Genomic DNA, 15,391 nt, shown 5'->3' with positions numbered 1-15,391 from the left:
GTGCCCCCCGAGACCCCCCGAGACCCCCGGAAGGTGTTCCCATTGACCTATCTTCACAAAAATCGATATACAGGTGCATCATGACCAAACAAACAAAAAAGTCTCTGGGTGCAATTGTAAAAACAAATCAGGAAGCCTGATATTTTGTATTTAGTGGCCATTTTGGCCATATTCCACATTTTTTCTTTGATGCACTTGTACCAGGGTTTTCATCGGATCAACTTAAAATTGAGATGAGTGTCATCACAACAAGATGGAGATAAAAACTGACTGACGGATTTTTTTTTAATCACACGGTGTGACCGTGGCGTGGCGTCAAAGTTTGATTACACGCCATTAAAACACGATGTTCTGTAACGCGGACATACATGGACCATGAATCCTTTGATTTCAGTCTTCCTAGATCAAAGGAAACTTTATGTCTTGCAAAGGTCACGTCTCTTTCTCTCTCAGAACTGGTTATTTTTGTTTTTTCATTGTTATTATTATTATAAAAAACATAGTTCTTGGACATCGATGACATCAGAGGTAGATTAACTTGACTTCCTGGCGGCTCGACGTTCGTTTGCTTCTGTCTGTCAGAGGAGCAGCCGCTCGTGGATTTAGCTGTTAGCCTGAAGCTAACTGTCCTCACTCTGTCTCACCCTCTCTCTCTCTCTCTCTCTCTCTCTCTCTCTCTCTCTCTCTGTCTCTCTCTCTCTCTCTCTCTCTTTCTCACCCTCTCTCTCTCTCTCTGTCTCACCCTGTCTCACCCTCTCCCTCTGTCTCTGTCTCACCCTCTCTCTCTCTCTCTCTGGTGAAAATGTCCATTGACTCGGTGAAACTTTCTAAGAACCTCCTGCGCATGAAGGTACGTGAAGCTGTGTTTGCTAACTAATGCTAACAGCGTTAGCAGCCGTTCCGCTGAGTCTTTATTATTATTATATAAACATCGTCTGAAGATGTTTGTGATGAAAACGGAGTTGAACCTTCATGTGGAAACAGATTGAACCACGTGTGAGCTTTGAATCAAAGGAGCAGGAAGGGTTCATGCCCCTCACGTGTGTTTTCATGTTTTTAACAGTTTATATATTTGAAGTGTTTCCCTCATGTTCAGTAAAGGTTTTGATCTCAAACCCATTAAACCATTAAAAACATTAAAAACATTAAAACCATTAAGCCAGTAAAGCCAGTCCGGGTAGTGACGGGTGTGCTGGTTCAGTTCATGCAGAGAGGTCTGGACGAGGAGACCAAGAAGCAGCTGGAGGAGGACGAGCGGAGGATCATCAGTGACGAGCACTGGTACCTGGACCTGCCGGAGCTGAAGGCCAAGGAGTGAGTACCGCCCCACTGCTGCTGTCATGGTAACGTGTGTGATGTAGCGGAGTGAAGCAGGAAGCAGTCTGGTGTCACTTCCTGTTTAATGGAGATGTGATGACGTCACGTCCCCCCCCCCAGGAATCTGATCATCGAGGAGAAGAGTTTTGTTCCGTGTGAAGATCTGATGTTCGGCCGCGTGTCGTTCGGAGGATTCAACCCTGAAGTGGAGGTTTGTCTCTTCTGCTGAGACTCAAACATCATGAACAAGTTTCTACGACTCTTCTTCCTCCTTTTGCAATAATAACTAATCATAACGCTAAATGTTGGATTGATTGAGATGATTTTGAAAGGTTGATATCTTCTAAATGCGAGTCTGAGGATGAGTGACGTTTCTCGTTGTCATAGAAACTGATGACGTTGATGAACCCGAGCGACGAAGGCGCCGCTGAGGAAGAGGAGGAGCCGAGCAGGATGCCAGCAGACGTCACCGATGAAGAAATGGCTCTCAGGTAACAACATTTACTCAAGTACTGTAAAGTACATTTTCTACTTCCTGGAAATAATAATATAGGAAATAATTATGAAAAACATTTTTTATCAAAGATTCAAATCTTTTCATTATTTTAAAAAAGTGTAAATTTGAACCTGTTAAAGATTAAATAAAAGATTCTCAAATGTTTGTAATTGAAGGAGTTTTAAGAAGTTTAATCAAACACCATTAAATATGATTTTTACTGATTTGAAATAGAATTCAGTATCGTACGTTTTACATTCCCCGTCTGAACGTTTCAGGTACGAGAGTCTGGTCGGAAGCATGAAGAGGAAGTTTGAGAAGAAGCGTGAGCGAGCGGCGACGGACGAGGACGTCGATCAAACCGTCGTAGAAACGACCACAAAGAGAATGTTCCTGAAACCTCAGGACTGAACACAACGTGATTCATGTAAATGTTTTTTGACATAGTTGTGTTTTACAGCCGAGTGGATGTTATACATCCTGTCCATTTTTTTGTGGATTATCTTTGAGAAGCTGTGAGTTCAAATGTTTTCACTTATTAAACTCTCGTTTTTAAAAACTTTATTTGAACTGATTAATTTACAGTAAGAGAAAAACAAGAGAAAAAGAAAACAGGATCCATTTGATTGAATTTTAAGACTTTGTTCTGTCTTTTCACAATAAGAGTCTGCTCAGAGATAGTTATTTATCAACAGACTGTTGAGTCAAGACAAATCTAACTGTCCCACATCCAGACTAATACAGCATTAAGAATAACATTTATATTATTGACAATAAATATCATTCATAATATATTTGATAGTATTGTTAAGAGCGGGAGGGTTAGACCTGGACGGACATGAATGTGGACGGTGTCTCAGCTCGTCCTCAGTCCCGTCGGTTCACAGTCGTTGTCTTTAGTTAAAGTCTTGATAATGACGTCAAAGATGGCGGTGGGACAGTGGCGGTGGACGAACGGCAGCAGCCATCCCATCTGTCCGGGGGTGTACAGAGGTCTGGGGTGGACGGACAGCAGAGCATGACACATGTCGTCCACCACAGGGGACAGGTCCTCCGCTGAACGCTGGGACAGTCTGGACAAACCGCTGGGGAGGGACGAGATGTACGCGTCCCCGTAATCCCGTCTGGCTTCAGGGGACGCCGCCGCCAGGACCTCGTCTCTGTAGCGACTGACGTTGTCACTGGTTCCAAAGATGTCTGAGAGGACGGAGACGGACAGAGAACCAATCAGATCCTTGATCCAAAGTGAATGAAGCGACATGAAGGAGATTCAGTTCATCGTCATAGGAAAGATTTAAAGTTTTAGTTTCAGTCTTTGAACAAAGTCACTGATTCACGCTGATTTTACACATTTGTTTTGGTGAAATGCTTGTTAAAAAAAGTCTTAAATTTACATGTTTATTTAATCTGGAGGGCTGTGACTGGGAGCAACGGCCTGCGTGATCCTAATCTGATCCTAATCTGATCCTAACGTGATCCTAATCTGATCCTAATCTGATCCTAACGTGATCCTAACGTGATCCTAACGTGATTCTAATCTGATCCTAACGTGATCCTAATCTGATCCTAATCTGATCCTAATCTGATCCTAATCTGATCCTAACATGATCCCAACAGGATCCTAATCTGATCCTAATCTGATCCTAACGTGATCCTAATCTGATCCTAATCTGATCCTAACGTGATCCTAATCTGATCCTAATCTGATCCTAACGTGATCCTAATCTGATCCTAATGTGATCCTAACGTGATCCTAATCTGATCCTAACGTGATCCTAATCTGATCCTAACATGATCCTAACGTGATCCTAATCTGATCCTAACGTGATCCTAATCTGATCCTAACATGATCCTAACGTGATCCTAATCTGATCCTAACGTGATCCTAATCTGATCCTAACGTGATCCTAATCTGATCCTAACGTTATCCTAATCTGATCCTAACATGATCCTAATCTGATCCTAACGTGATCCTAGTGTGATCCTAATCTGATCCTAACGTGATCCTAATCTGATCCTAACGTGATCCTAATCTGATCCTAACGTGCTCCTAATCTGATCCTAATCTGATCCTAATGTGATCCTAATCTGATCCTAACATGATCCCAACAGGATTCTAATCTGATCCTAACGTGATCCTAATGTGATCCTAACGTGATCCTAACGTGATCATAATTAATCTGATCCTAACGTGATACTAATGTGATCCTAACGTGATCCTAACGTGATCCTAATCTGATCCTAACGTGATCCTAATGTGATCCTAATCTGATCCTAATGTGATCCTAATCTGATCCTAACGTGATCCTAATCTGATCCTAATCTGATCCTAACGTGATCCTAATCTGATCCTAATGTGATCGTAATTTGATCCTAACGTGATCCTAATCTGATCCTAATCTGATCCTAACGTGATCCTAATCTGATCCTAACGTGATCGTAATCTGATCCTAACGTGATCGTAATCTGATCCTAACGTGATCCTAATCTGATCCTAACGTGATACTAATCTGATCCTAACGTGATCCTAATCTGATCCTAATCTGGACGAGGAGACCAAGAAGCAGCTGGAGGAGGACGAGCGGAGGATCATCAGTGACGAGCACTGGTACCTGGACCTGCCGGAGCAGGTGATCCTAATCTGATCCTAATGTGATCCTAATCTGATCCTAACGTGATCCTAATCTGATCCTAACGTGATCCTAATCTGATCCTAACGTGATCCTAACGTGATCCTAATGTGATCCTAATCTGATTTTAACGTGATCCCAACGTGAACCTAATCTGATCCCAACGGGATCCTAATGTGATCCTAACGTGATCCTAATGTGATCCTAACGTGATCCCAACGGGATCCTAATCTGATCCCAACGGGATCCTAATCTGATCCTAACGTGATCCTAATGTGATCCTAATCTGATCCTAACGTGATCCTAATGTGATCCTAATCTGATCCTAATCTGATCCTAACGTGATCCTAACGTGATCCTAATCTAATCCTAAACTGATCCTAACGTGATCCTAATCTGATCCTAACGTGATCCTAATCTGATCCTAACGTGATCCTAACATGATCCTAATCTGATCCTAACGTGATCCTAACGTGATCCTAATGTGATCCTAATCTGATCCTAACGTGATCCTAATCTGATCCTAACATGATCCTAATCTGATCCTAACGTGATCCTAACGGGATGGTTCCTGAACTGACTACGGAATCTGGACCTCTTTTCTTCAGTTGATCTTCTGAACTGACGTCACTAGTTTCATCCTCTGAACCAACAACTTGTCTTTCAGACTCTGTCCCAACTGGACAGTTACAGGAAGTTCTCCCACTAATGACAGTTTCATATTGAATCAGATTAATATCTTTATTAACCGGCTGCGTTCCACAAGCTTTTAAAGTAGCTGTAATTAAACCTGTGTTTTAAAGCATCTTGATCCAGAGGCTTCAGCTGATTGGACCCACATCAAACCTTGTTCATGTTCACACTGACTCCTCCTCCATGCACACACAGGTTAGTCATGGAGTTCCTCAGGGTTCTGTCCCAGGACCGATGCTCTTCACCTTATATCTGCTCCCTTCAGGAAACATCCTCAGGAAGCTTCTCGTACACGTCTACTGTTACGCAGACGACACCCAGCTGTACATACATGAAGCTGATGAATCTAATCACTGAGTCCAACTTCAGGAACGTCTCAAGAACTTCCAGGTCTGGACGACCCACAACTTCTTACTTCTAAATTCAGACTGAGCTCCTTGTAATGGTCCCCAAACATCTGAGAGAAACACTGTGGGACCAGATAGTCCCCTCGGTGTTAGTTTGTCCCCCAGCTCCACTGGGAGGAACCTTCAGTTAGGACCAGGACATGTGACCCACATAGAGAACAAGTCTCTAGGACCAGGACATGTGACCCACATAGAGAACAAGTCTCTAGGACCAGGACATGTGACCCACATAGAGAACAAGTCTCTAGGACCAGGACATGTGACCCACATAGAGAACAAGTCTCTAGAACCAGGACATGTGACCCACATAGAGAACAAGTCTCTAGGATCAGGACATGTGACCCACATAGAGAACAAGTCTCTAGGACCAGGACATGTGACCCACATAGAGAAAAGGTCTCTAGGACCAGGACATGTGACCCACATATAGAACAAGTCTCTAGGACCAGGACATGTGACCCACATAGAGAACAAGTCTCTAGGACCAGGACATGTGACCCACATAGAGAACAAGTCTCTAGGACCAGGACATGTGACCCACATAGAGAACAAGTCTCTAGGACCAGGACATGTGACCCACATAGAGAACAAGTCTCTAGGACTAGGACATGTGACCTACATATAGAAGAAGTCTCTAGGACCAGGACATGTGACCCACATAGAGAACAAGTCTCTAGGACCAGGACATGTGACCCACATAGAGAACAAGTCTCTAGGACCAGGACATGTGACCCACATAGAGAACAAGTCTCTAGGACCAGGACATGTAACCCACATAGAGAACAAGTCTCTAGGACCAGGACATGTGACCCACATATAGAACAAGTCTCTAGGACCAGGACATGTGACTCACATAGAGAACTAGTCTCTAGGACCAGGACATGTGACCCACATAGAGAACAAGTCTCTAGGACCAGGACATGTGACCCACATATAGAACAAGTCTCTAGGACCAGGACATGTGACCCACATAGAGAACAAGTCTCTAGGACCAGGACATGTGACCCACATAGAGAACAAGTCTCTAGGACCAGGACATGTGACCCACATAGAGAACAAGTCTCTAGGACCAGGACCTGTGACCCACGTATAGAACAAGTCTCTAGGACCAGGACATGTGACCCACATAGAGAACAAGTATCTAGGACCAGGACCTGTGACCCACATATAGAACAAGTCTCTAGGACCAGGACATGTGACCCACATAGAGAACAAGTCTCTAGGACCAGGACATGTGACCTACATAGAGAACAAGTCTCTAGGACCAGGACATGTGACCCACGTATAGAACAAGTCTCTAGGACCAGGACATGTGACCCACATAGAGAACAAGTCTCTAGGACCAGGACATGTGACCCACATATAGAACAAGTCTCTAGGACCAGGACATGTGACTCACATAGAGAACTAGTCTCTAGGACCAGGACATGTGACCCACATAGAGAACAAGTCTCTAGGACCAGGACATGTGACCCACATAGAGAACAAGTCTCTAGGACCAGGACATGTGACCCACATAGAGAACAAGTCTCTAGGACTAGGACATGTGACCCACATAGAGAACAAGTCTCTAGGACCAGGACATGTGACCTACATAGAGAACAAGTCTCTAGGACCAGGACATGTGACCCACGTATAGAACAAGTCTCTAGGACCAGGACATGTGACCCACATAGAGAACAAGTCTCTAGGACCAGGACATGTGACCCACATATAGAACAAGTCTCTAGGACCAGGACATGTGACTCACATAGAGAACTAGTCTCTAGGACCAGGACATGTGACCCACATAGAGAACAAGTCTCTAGGACCAGGACATGTGACCCACATATAGAACAAGTCTCTAGGACCAGGACATGTGACCCACATAGAGAACAAGTCTCTAGGACCAGGACATGTGACCCACATAGAGAACAAGTCTCTAGGACCAGGACATGTGACCCACATAGAGAACAAGTCTCTAGGACCAGGACATGTGACCCACATAGAGAACAAGTCTCTAGGACTAGGACATTTGACCTACATATAGAAGAAGTCTCTAGGACCAGGACATGTGACCCACATAGAGAACAAGTCTCTAGGACCAGGACATGTGACCCACATAGAGAACAAGTCTCTAGGACCAGGACATGTGACCCACATAGAGAACAAGTCTCTAGGACCAGGACATGTAACCCACATAGAGAACAAGTCTCTAGGACCAGGACATGTGACCCACATATAGAACAAGTCTCTAGGACCAGGACATGTGACTCACATAGAGAACTAGTCTCTAGGACCAGGACATGTGACCCACATAGAGAACAAGTCTCTAGGACTAGGACATGTGACCCACATAGAGAACAAGTCTCTAGGACCAGGACATGTGACCCACATATAGAACAAGTCTCTAGGACCAGGACATGTGACCCACATAGAGAACAAGTCTCTAGGACCAGGACATGTGACCCACATAGAGAACAAGTCTCTAGGACCAGGACATGTGACCCACATAGAGAACAAGTCTCTAGGACCAGGACCTGTGACCCACGTATAGAACAAGTCTCTAGGACCAGGACATGTGACCCACATAGAGAACAAGTATCTAGGACCAGGACCTGTGACCCACATATAGAACAAGTCTCTAGGACCAGGACATGTGACCCACATAGAGAACAAGTCTCTAGGACCAGGACATGTGACCTACATAGAGAACAAGTCTCTAGGACCAGGACATGTGACCCACGTATAGAACAAGTCTCTAGGACCAGGACATGTGACCCACATAGAGAACAAGTCTCTAGGACCAGGACATGTGACCCACATAGAGAACAAGTCTCTAGGACCAGGACATGTGACTCACATAGAGAACTAGTCTCTAGGACCAGGACATGTGACCCACATAGAGAACAAGTCTCTAGGACCAGGACATGTGACCCACATAGAGAACAAGTCTCTAGGACCAGGACATGTGACCCACATAGAGAACAAGTCTCTAGGACTAGGACATGTGACCTACATATAGAAGAAGTCTCTAGGACCAGGACATGTGACCCACATATAGAACAAGTCTCTAGGACCAGGACATGTGACCCACATAGAGAACAAGTCTCTAGGACCAGGACATGTGACCTACATATAGAACAAGTCTCTAGGACCAGGACATGTGACCCACATATAGAACAAGTCTCTAGGACCAGGACACGTGACCCACATAGAGAACAAGTCTCTAGGACCAGGACATGTGACCCACATAGAGAACAAGTCTCTAGGACCAGGACATGTGACCCACATAGAGAACAAGTCTCTAGGACCAGGACATGTGACCCACATAGAGAACAAGTCTCTAGGACTAGGACCTGTGACCCACATATAGAACAAGTCTCTAGGACCAGGACATGTGACCCACATAGAGAACAAGTCTCTAGGACCAGGACATGTGACCCACGTATAGAACAAGTCTCTAGGACCAGGACATGTGACCCACATAAAGAACAAGTCTCTAGGACCAGGACATGTGACCCACATATAGAACAAGTCTCTAGGACCAGGACATGTGACCCACATAGAGAACAAGTCTCTAGGACTAGGACATGTGACCCACATAGAGAACAAGTCTCTAGGACCAGGACATGTGACCCACATATAGAACAAGTCTCTAGGACCAGGACATGTGACCCACATAGAGAACAAGTCTCTAGGACCAGGACATGTGACCCACATAGAGAACAAGTCTCTAGGACCAGGACATGTGACCCACATATAGAACAAGTCTCTAGGACCAGGACATGTGACCCACATAGAGAACAAGTCTCTAGGACCAGGACATGTGACCTACATATAGAAGAAGTCTCTAGGACCAGGACATGTGACCCACATATAGAACAAGTCTCTAGGACCAGGACACGTGACCCACATAGAGAACAAGTCTCTAGGACCAGGACATGTGACCCACATAGAGAACAAGTCTCTAGGACCAGGACATGTGACCCACATAGAGAACAAGTCTCTAGGACCAGGACATGTGACCCACATAGAGAACAAGTCTCTAGGACCAGGACCTGTGACCCACATATAGAACAAGTCTCTAGGACCAGGACATGTGACCCACATATAGAACAAGTCTCTAGGACCAGGACATGTGACCCACATAGAGAACAAGTCTCTAGGACCAGGACATGTGACCCACATAGAGAACAAGTCTCTAGGACCAGGACATGTGACCCACATATAGAACAAGTCTCTAGGACCAGGACATGTGACCCACATAGAGAACAAGGCTCTAGGACCAGGACCTGTGACCCACATAGAGAACAAGTCTCTAGGACCAGGACATGTGACCCACATAGAGAACAAGTCTCTAGGACCAGGACATGTGACCCACATACAGAACAAGTCTCTAGGACCAGGACATGTGACCCACATACAGAACAAGTCTCTAGGACCAGGACATGTGACCCACATATAGAACAAGTCTCTAGGACCAGGACATGTGACTCACATAGAGAACTAGTCTCTAGGACCAGGACATGTGACCCACATAGAGAACAAGTCTCTAGGACCAGGACATGTGACCCACATAGAGAACAAGTCTCTAGGACCAGGACATGTGACCCACATATAGAACAAGTCTCTAGGACCAGGACATGTGACCCACATAGAGAACAAGTCTCTAGGACCAGGACCTGTGACCCACATATAGAACAAGTCTCTAGGACCAGGACATGTGACCCACATAGAGAACAAGTCTCTAGGACCAGGACATGTGACCCACATAGAGAACAAGTCTCTAGGACCAGGACATGTGACCCACATAGAGAACAAGTCTCTAGGACCAGGACATGTGACCCACATATAGAACAAGTCTCTAGGACCAGGACATGTGACCCACATAGAGAACACGTCTCTAGGACCAGGACCTGTGACCCACATATAGAACAAGTCTCTAGGACCAGGACATGTGACCCACATAGAGAACAAGTCTCTAGGACCAGGACATGTGACCCACATAGAGAACAAGTCTCTAGGACCAGGACATGTGACCCACATATAGAACAAGTCTCTAGGACCAGGACATGTGACTCACATAGAGAACAAGTCTCTAGGACCAGGACATGTGACCCACATAGAGAACAAGTCTCTAGGACCAGGACATGTGACCCACATAGAGAACAAGTCTCTAGGACCAGGACATGTGACCCACATAGAGAACAAGTCTCTAGGACCAGGACATGTGACCCACATGGAGAACAAGTCTCTAGGACCAGGACATGTGACCCACATCTGCACAGTATCATGAGCATGAGGAACATCCTGTCTCAGGAGGAAGCTGAGAAACTCGTCCATTAGTTTCCTCTGGACTGGATCAGTGTGAGTCTTTATCATCAGGACGTCCCAGTGAGTCTGTGAGAAGCCTCCAGTTGGTCCAAGAAGCTGCAGCACCAGAGCTGAGAGGAACCAGAGGAGATCATCTCACTGCTCTGAGCTTCTCCTCACAGACATCAGGGGCTGGAAGCAGAAGCTCTGCTCCTTCTCATCTAAACAACAGGTCTGGAGGTTCATCCAGTCAGGATCCTGCTGGACGTCTTCTGCTGGAGGTCTACCAGGAAACTGTGTAGATCCAGAACTACATGTCCCCTCAGGCCAGGGGAGGCCTCTAAATCCCCAAGCAGGAGGTGGAAGGTGTGAGGACAGAGCGATGTCTGGAGAACCCGAGGAAATGGACAACAACTGAAGGACTTTATTTTATACTCAACTTTCCCCAGGACAGTGAAACTGAATCCTGACCGGAGGAATCAAACCTCCAAGTGAAACAACAGAAACCAACACTTTCAGTTTGTGTTGATATCGACAACAGACACACAAACAACTTCCTGCTTCGTGTCATCACGTGACCTACTTGTTCTGAATCCTGCAGGTTGGATCAGAGCGACTGTGACGCCCCAATCAGAGAGCTCCGCCCTCATCACGTGAGAGAAGACGCTCAGAGCAGCTTTGGACGCTCCGTACGCAGAGAACATCGGCATCGGCACGGCAGCTGCAGGACCACAAACATCTGGATCAGACCAGGGATGGAACTGTATTTGAATGAAAAGTTGGACTTCCTGTTGACCTGCCATGCTGGACATGTTGACGATGCGTCCTCCGGCTCGTCTCAGCAGAGGCAGGAACACCTGACACATGTGGACAGCTGACAGGAAGTTGACGTCCATGCAGCGTCGGCATGCTGCGAGCGGCTGAAGCTCCGCGTCCATGGGACACTGGAGGACTCCTGCATTATTCACCAAACCCCACAGACCTGCAGAAGGGGGACAGCTGAGAGGTGTCCTCTGTCCTCGGCCTTCTGACCTCTGACCTCTGACCAGCCTTAGAGTGAAGGCTGAGACATGATGGTGGACAGAGGAGGTCAAACCTGTTTCCTACGTTTGAACGTCTCTGATGTGAGAGGACGTACCTGTGTGTCCCACCTGCGAGCAGATGTCCCTGTGCACCGTCTCTACCTGGTGTGTGTCCCTCACGTCCAGCTGGAGGACGTGCAGGTTCTCAGACGTCTCTCTGAGCCGCTGAGCTCCGGCTCCGCCCACATCCAACACGCCTGCAAACACCTTCACGCCCATGAGACTGAGACGCTTCGCCAGAGCGTGACCGAAGCCCGAGTCGCAGCCTGAGGAGACATCACACCTTCATCATCATCACAGCTTCATCATCCTCCCACCTCACACAAGTTGTGTAACCGTGTGGTTGTGTAACCGTGTGGTGACCTCCCAGTAAAGTTCCTCATTCTCTATCTCATCATCTCTTTGTGTCGTGGTTGTTGTCGTTATCTCTTCATCAACAGGCTGGAATTTTATCAGCTCGTCTTCAGCTCGTCCTGTTTTTCCTGATACCACACACACACACACACACACACACACACACACACACACACACACACACACACACACACACACACACACACACACACACACACACACACACACACACACACACACACACACACACACACACACACACCTGTCTGACCTGTGATGAGCACCCCTCTTGTCCTGTGTGTGTGTCTGTGTGTTGTGTGTCTGTGTTGTGTGTCTGACCTGTGATGAGCACCCCTCTTGTCCTGTGTGTGTCTCTGTGTTTGTGTTGTGTGTCTGTGTGTTGTGTCTGACCTGTGATGAGCACCCCTCTTGTCCTGTGTGTGTGTCTGTGTGTTGTGTGTTTGTGTTGTGTGTCTGTGTTGTGTGTCTGACCTGTGATGAGCACCCCTCTTGTCCTGTGTGTGTGTGTCTGTGTGTTGTGTGTTTGTGTTGTGTGTCTGTGTTGTGTGTCTGACCTGTGATGAGCATCCCTCTTGTCCTGTGTGTGTGTCTCTGTGTTTGTGTTGTGTGTCTGTGTTGTGTGTCTGACCTGTGATGAGCACCCCCCTTGTCCTGTGTGTTGTGTGTTTGTGTTGTGTGTCTGTGTTGTGTGTCTGACCTGTGATGAGCACCCCTCTTGTCCTGTGTGTGTGTCTGTGTGTTGTGTGTCTGTGTTGTGTGTCTGACCTGTGATGAGCACCCCCCTTGTCCTGTGTGTGTGTCTGTGTGTTGTGTGTCTGTGTTGTGTGTCTAACCTGTGATGAGCACCCCCCTTGTCCTGTGTGTGTGTCTGTGTGTTGTGTGTTTGTGTTGTGTGTCTGTGTTGTGTGTCTGACCTGTGATGAGCACCCCTCTTGTCCTGTGTGTGTGTCTGTGTGTTGTGTGTTTGTGTTGTGTGTCTGTGTTGTGTGTCTGACCTGTGATGAGCACCCCTCTTGTCCTGTGTGTGTGTCTGTGTTGTGTGTCTGTGTTGTGTTTCTGACCTGTGATGAGCACCCCTCTTGTCCTGTGTGTTGTGTGTCTGTGTTGTGTGTCTGTGTTGTGTGTCTGACCTGTGATGAGCACCCCCCTTGTCTCTGGCAGTAGCAGCTCACTTGTCTTCTTGTCCCAGATCAGACGGACGCTGCAGCTCAGGAGAACGAGTCCACACAAAGCTGGAGACACAACATAACACAGGGAGGCCCCCCCCAGGGGCCAGAGCAGGGCCCCCCCCAGGGGCCAGAGCAGGGCCCCCCCCCGGGGCCAGTGGGGGGCCCCATGTCCTGCAGCATGTCCCCGGGACAGTGTCCACAGCACAGTGAGGACGTAGAGACCTGCAGCTGCGAAGCTGAAGCAGACGTCCATCATCCGTCCGTCACCTGCAACAATGAGGCCGCGCCCCTCGGAGACACCTGTTCAAGTAGGCCCCGCCCACCAACGGGAGCACATGACACCTGTGACACGCGGCAGCTCCTGGATCAGCTGATCCATTCAGGTTCAAAGGTTTTTATTTGTTTCACATCAAACTGAAGCTTTTTGTAACTTTGTTTTCTAATAAAATAATAAATCATATTAACTGATTAAGATTCAGTTCTGTCCAATCAGATCAATAACAAACAACAAGTGTAAGAGACAAAGGGTTTTTATTTTGGTTCAGAGTGGGAGTGTGTGTGTGTGTGTGTGTGAGTGTGTGTGTGTGTGTGTTTGAGAGTGTGTGTGTGTGTGATAGTGGTGGGGAAAAAATCGATTCTGTTCAGTATTGCGATATTTTGCGCCCGCGATTATATCGATACTGTAGCACAAAGTATAGCAATATTTAAAAAATATTGTCGCATGACGAGGAGAGTTTCAGAGTTTAACAGATACCTCGTGTGTCTGTGGAGAGGATGTTCTCCACTGCAGGAGATACAGTAACGTTCCAGAGGAACTTTAACATCTGAGCATGTTGACCAACTGCTTTTTCTGAACAAAAATGACAATATTCCCAAATGAATTTAACATTTTGGGTCATGACCTTGCACTGGACTGGACTCTAGTAGAACACTTTAGTTTATTTGTCTCAATTTAATTGAAGCTCTAGGTTACTCTTATTTATATGATTATTCTCAGGTTTATGTTACTCTATTATGTCTGCTTTATGTTACTGTATTTAAATAATCGTAAGTTATGTTCTGGGAGCTCAGTGTTCATGTGAGAGGTCTCCTATTCAGAAAATAATTACAAAGGTCCTGTGTCCTGAATGTTCAAGGACAAAGTTTTTGCACTTCAGTTAATGTGGAGAAGACAATGTTGTTCACAGAATTAAATGTGACATTTGAAGTGAGGTGAGTCTTATTTTCCTCTTTTTGTAATGCCTTTGAATAATATGGGGACATGAATCGCATTATATCACAGAATCGAATCGCAATACTATTGAATCGTGGCCCAAATATCGCAATACTATTGAATCTTCACATTTTTGCCAATTCCCCCCCCTAGTGTGTGAGAGAGATAGTTAGTAAGGGGGGGGGGGTCACCTACAGTAACAGTTACTTTTATCTTGTTAATCTGATTAATTCTATTCCAGTGAAAACACGTGAACAGACAAAGTGCTCGCTCCACAGCTCGGGGGGGAATCCAACCAATCACAGGGGACTACAGGGGGAAGGGGGCGGGTCCAGGACTCAGTCGAAGTTCTTCTTCAGGAAGTTGATGAGGCCGTTGGTGGACGAGTCGTGGGACGAGACCTCGGAGTCGTCCTTCAGCTCCGGCTCGATCTGCTTGGCGAGTTGTTTCCCCAGCTCCACCCTGTCAGGCAGGAAGGGGAGGAGTCAGTGCACAGGATGGAACTCCTCACTTCCTGAAGCTTCTTCACAGTAAAAGCCCACAAACAGGTCATGTGACCTGCAGGTGGCGCACGTGTGCAGTAACTTCATATGTTTTATTGATAATATGTCAAACAGGTCATGTTCGTTTGTCAGAGATACGGAGGCGGTGGGCGAGCTTCGGGGGTGCTGTCACAAGGTAAATCTGTAAACTATATGTCTCCTAAATAAATAT

The 15,391-nt window shown here is 46.4% G+C and overlaps 3 protein-coding genes across 3 annotated transcripts in view; 1 reads left to right on the top strand and 2 right to left on the bottom strand.

The window, feature by feature from the left end:
- Positions 1 to 583: 583 nt before the first annotated feature.
- Positions 584 to 2,375, top strand: mphosph6 (M-phase phosphoprotein 6). The gene is made up of 5 exons (XM_061076816.1): positions 584 to 850; positions 1,202 to 1,314; positions 1,438 to 1,528; positions 1,705 to 1,808; positions 2,092 to 2,375. Exons 1-5 carry the CDS (start codon positions 803 to 805, stop codon positions 2,222 to 2,224), a joined length of 489 nt encoding a protein of 162 aa, XP_060932799.1. The 5' UTR covers positions 584 to 802; the 3' UTR covers positions 2,225 to 2,375.
- Positions 2,376 to 2,669: 294 nt separating this feature from the next.
- On the bottom strand, positions 2,670 to 13,717 carry hsd17b2 (hydroxysteroid (17-beta) dehydrogenase 2). Its single transcript, XM_061076327.1, has 5 exons — positions 13,426 to 13,717; positions 11,977 to 12,186; positions 11,635 to 11,820; positions 11,422 to 11,559; positions 2,670 to 3,010 (listed from the first exon to the last, which is right to left on the bottom strand). Exons 1-5 carry the CDS (start codon positions 13,715 to 13,717, stop codon positions 2,670 to 2,672), a joined length of 1,167 nt encoding a protein of 388 aa, XP_060932310.1.
- Positions 13,718 to 13,978: 261 nt separating this feature from the next.
- The window catches only part of LOC133008706 (glucose-6-phosphate isomerase-like), an 11,007-nt gene continuing 9,594 nt past the window's right edge, over positions 13,979 to 15,391 (bottom strand). Inside the window, exon 18 of the mRNA XM_061075973.1 lies at positions 13,979 to 15,139. Coding sequence (XP_060931956.1) covers positions 15,016 to 15,139 — 124 coding nt within the window. The 3' untranslated portion in view covers positions 13,979 to 15,015. The remainder of the gene's footprint in view (positions 15,140 to 15,391) is intronic.

Source organism: Limanda limanda, chromosome 8 (assembly GCF_963576545.1).
Source record: "Limanda limanda chromosome 8, fLimLim1.1, whole genome shotgun sequence".
Classification (NCBI taxonomy): Eukaryota; Metazoa; Chordata; class Actinopteri; order Pleuronectiformes; family Pleuronectidae; genus Limanda; species Limanda limanda.
Note: the sequence above shows the minus strand (reverse complement) of the source record. Positions and strands in the feature narration are given on the sequence as shown.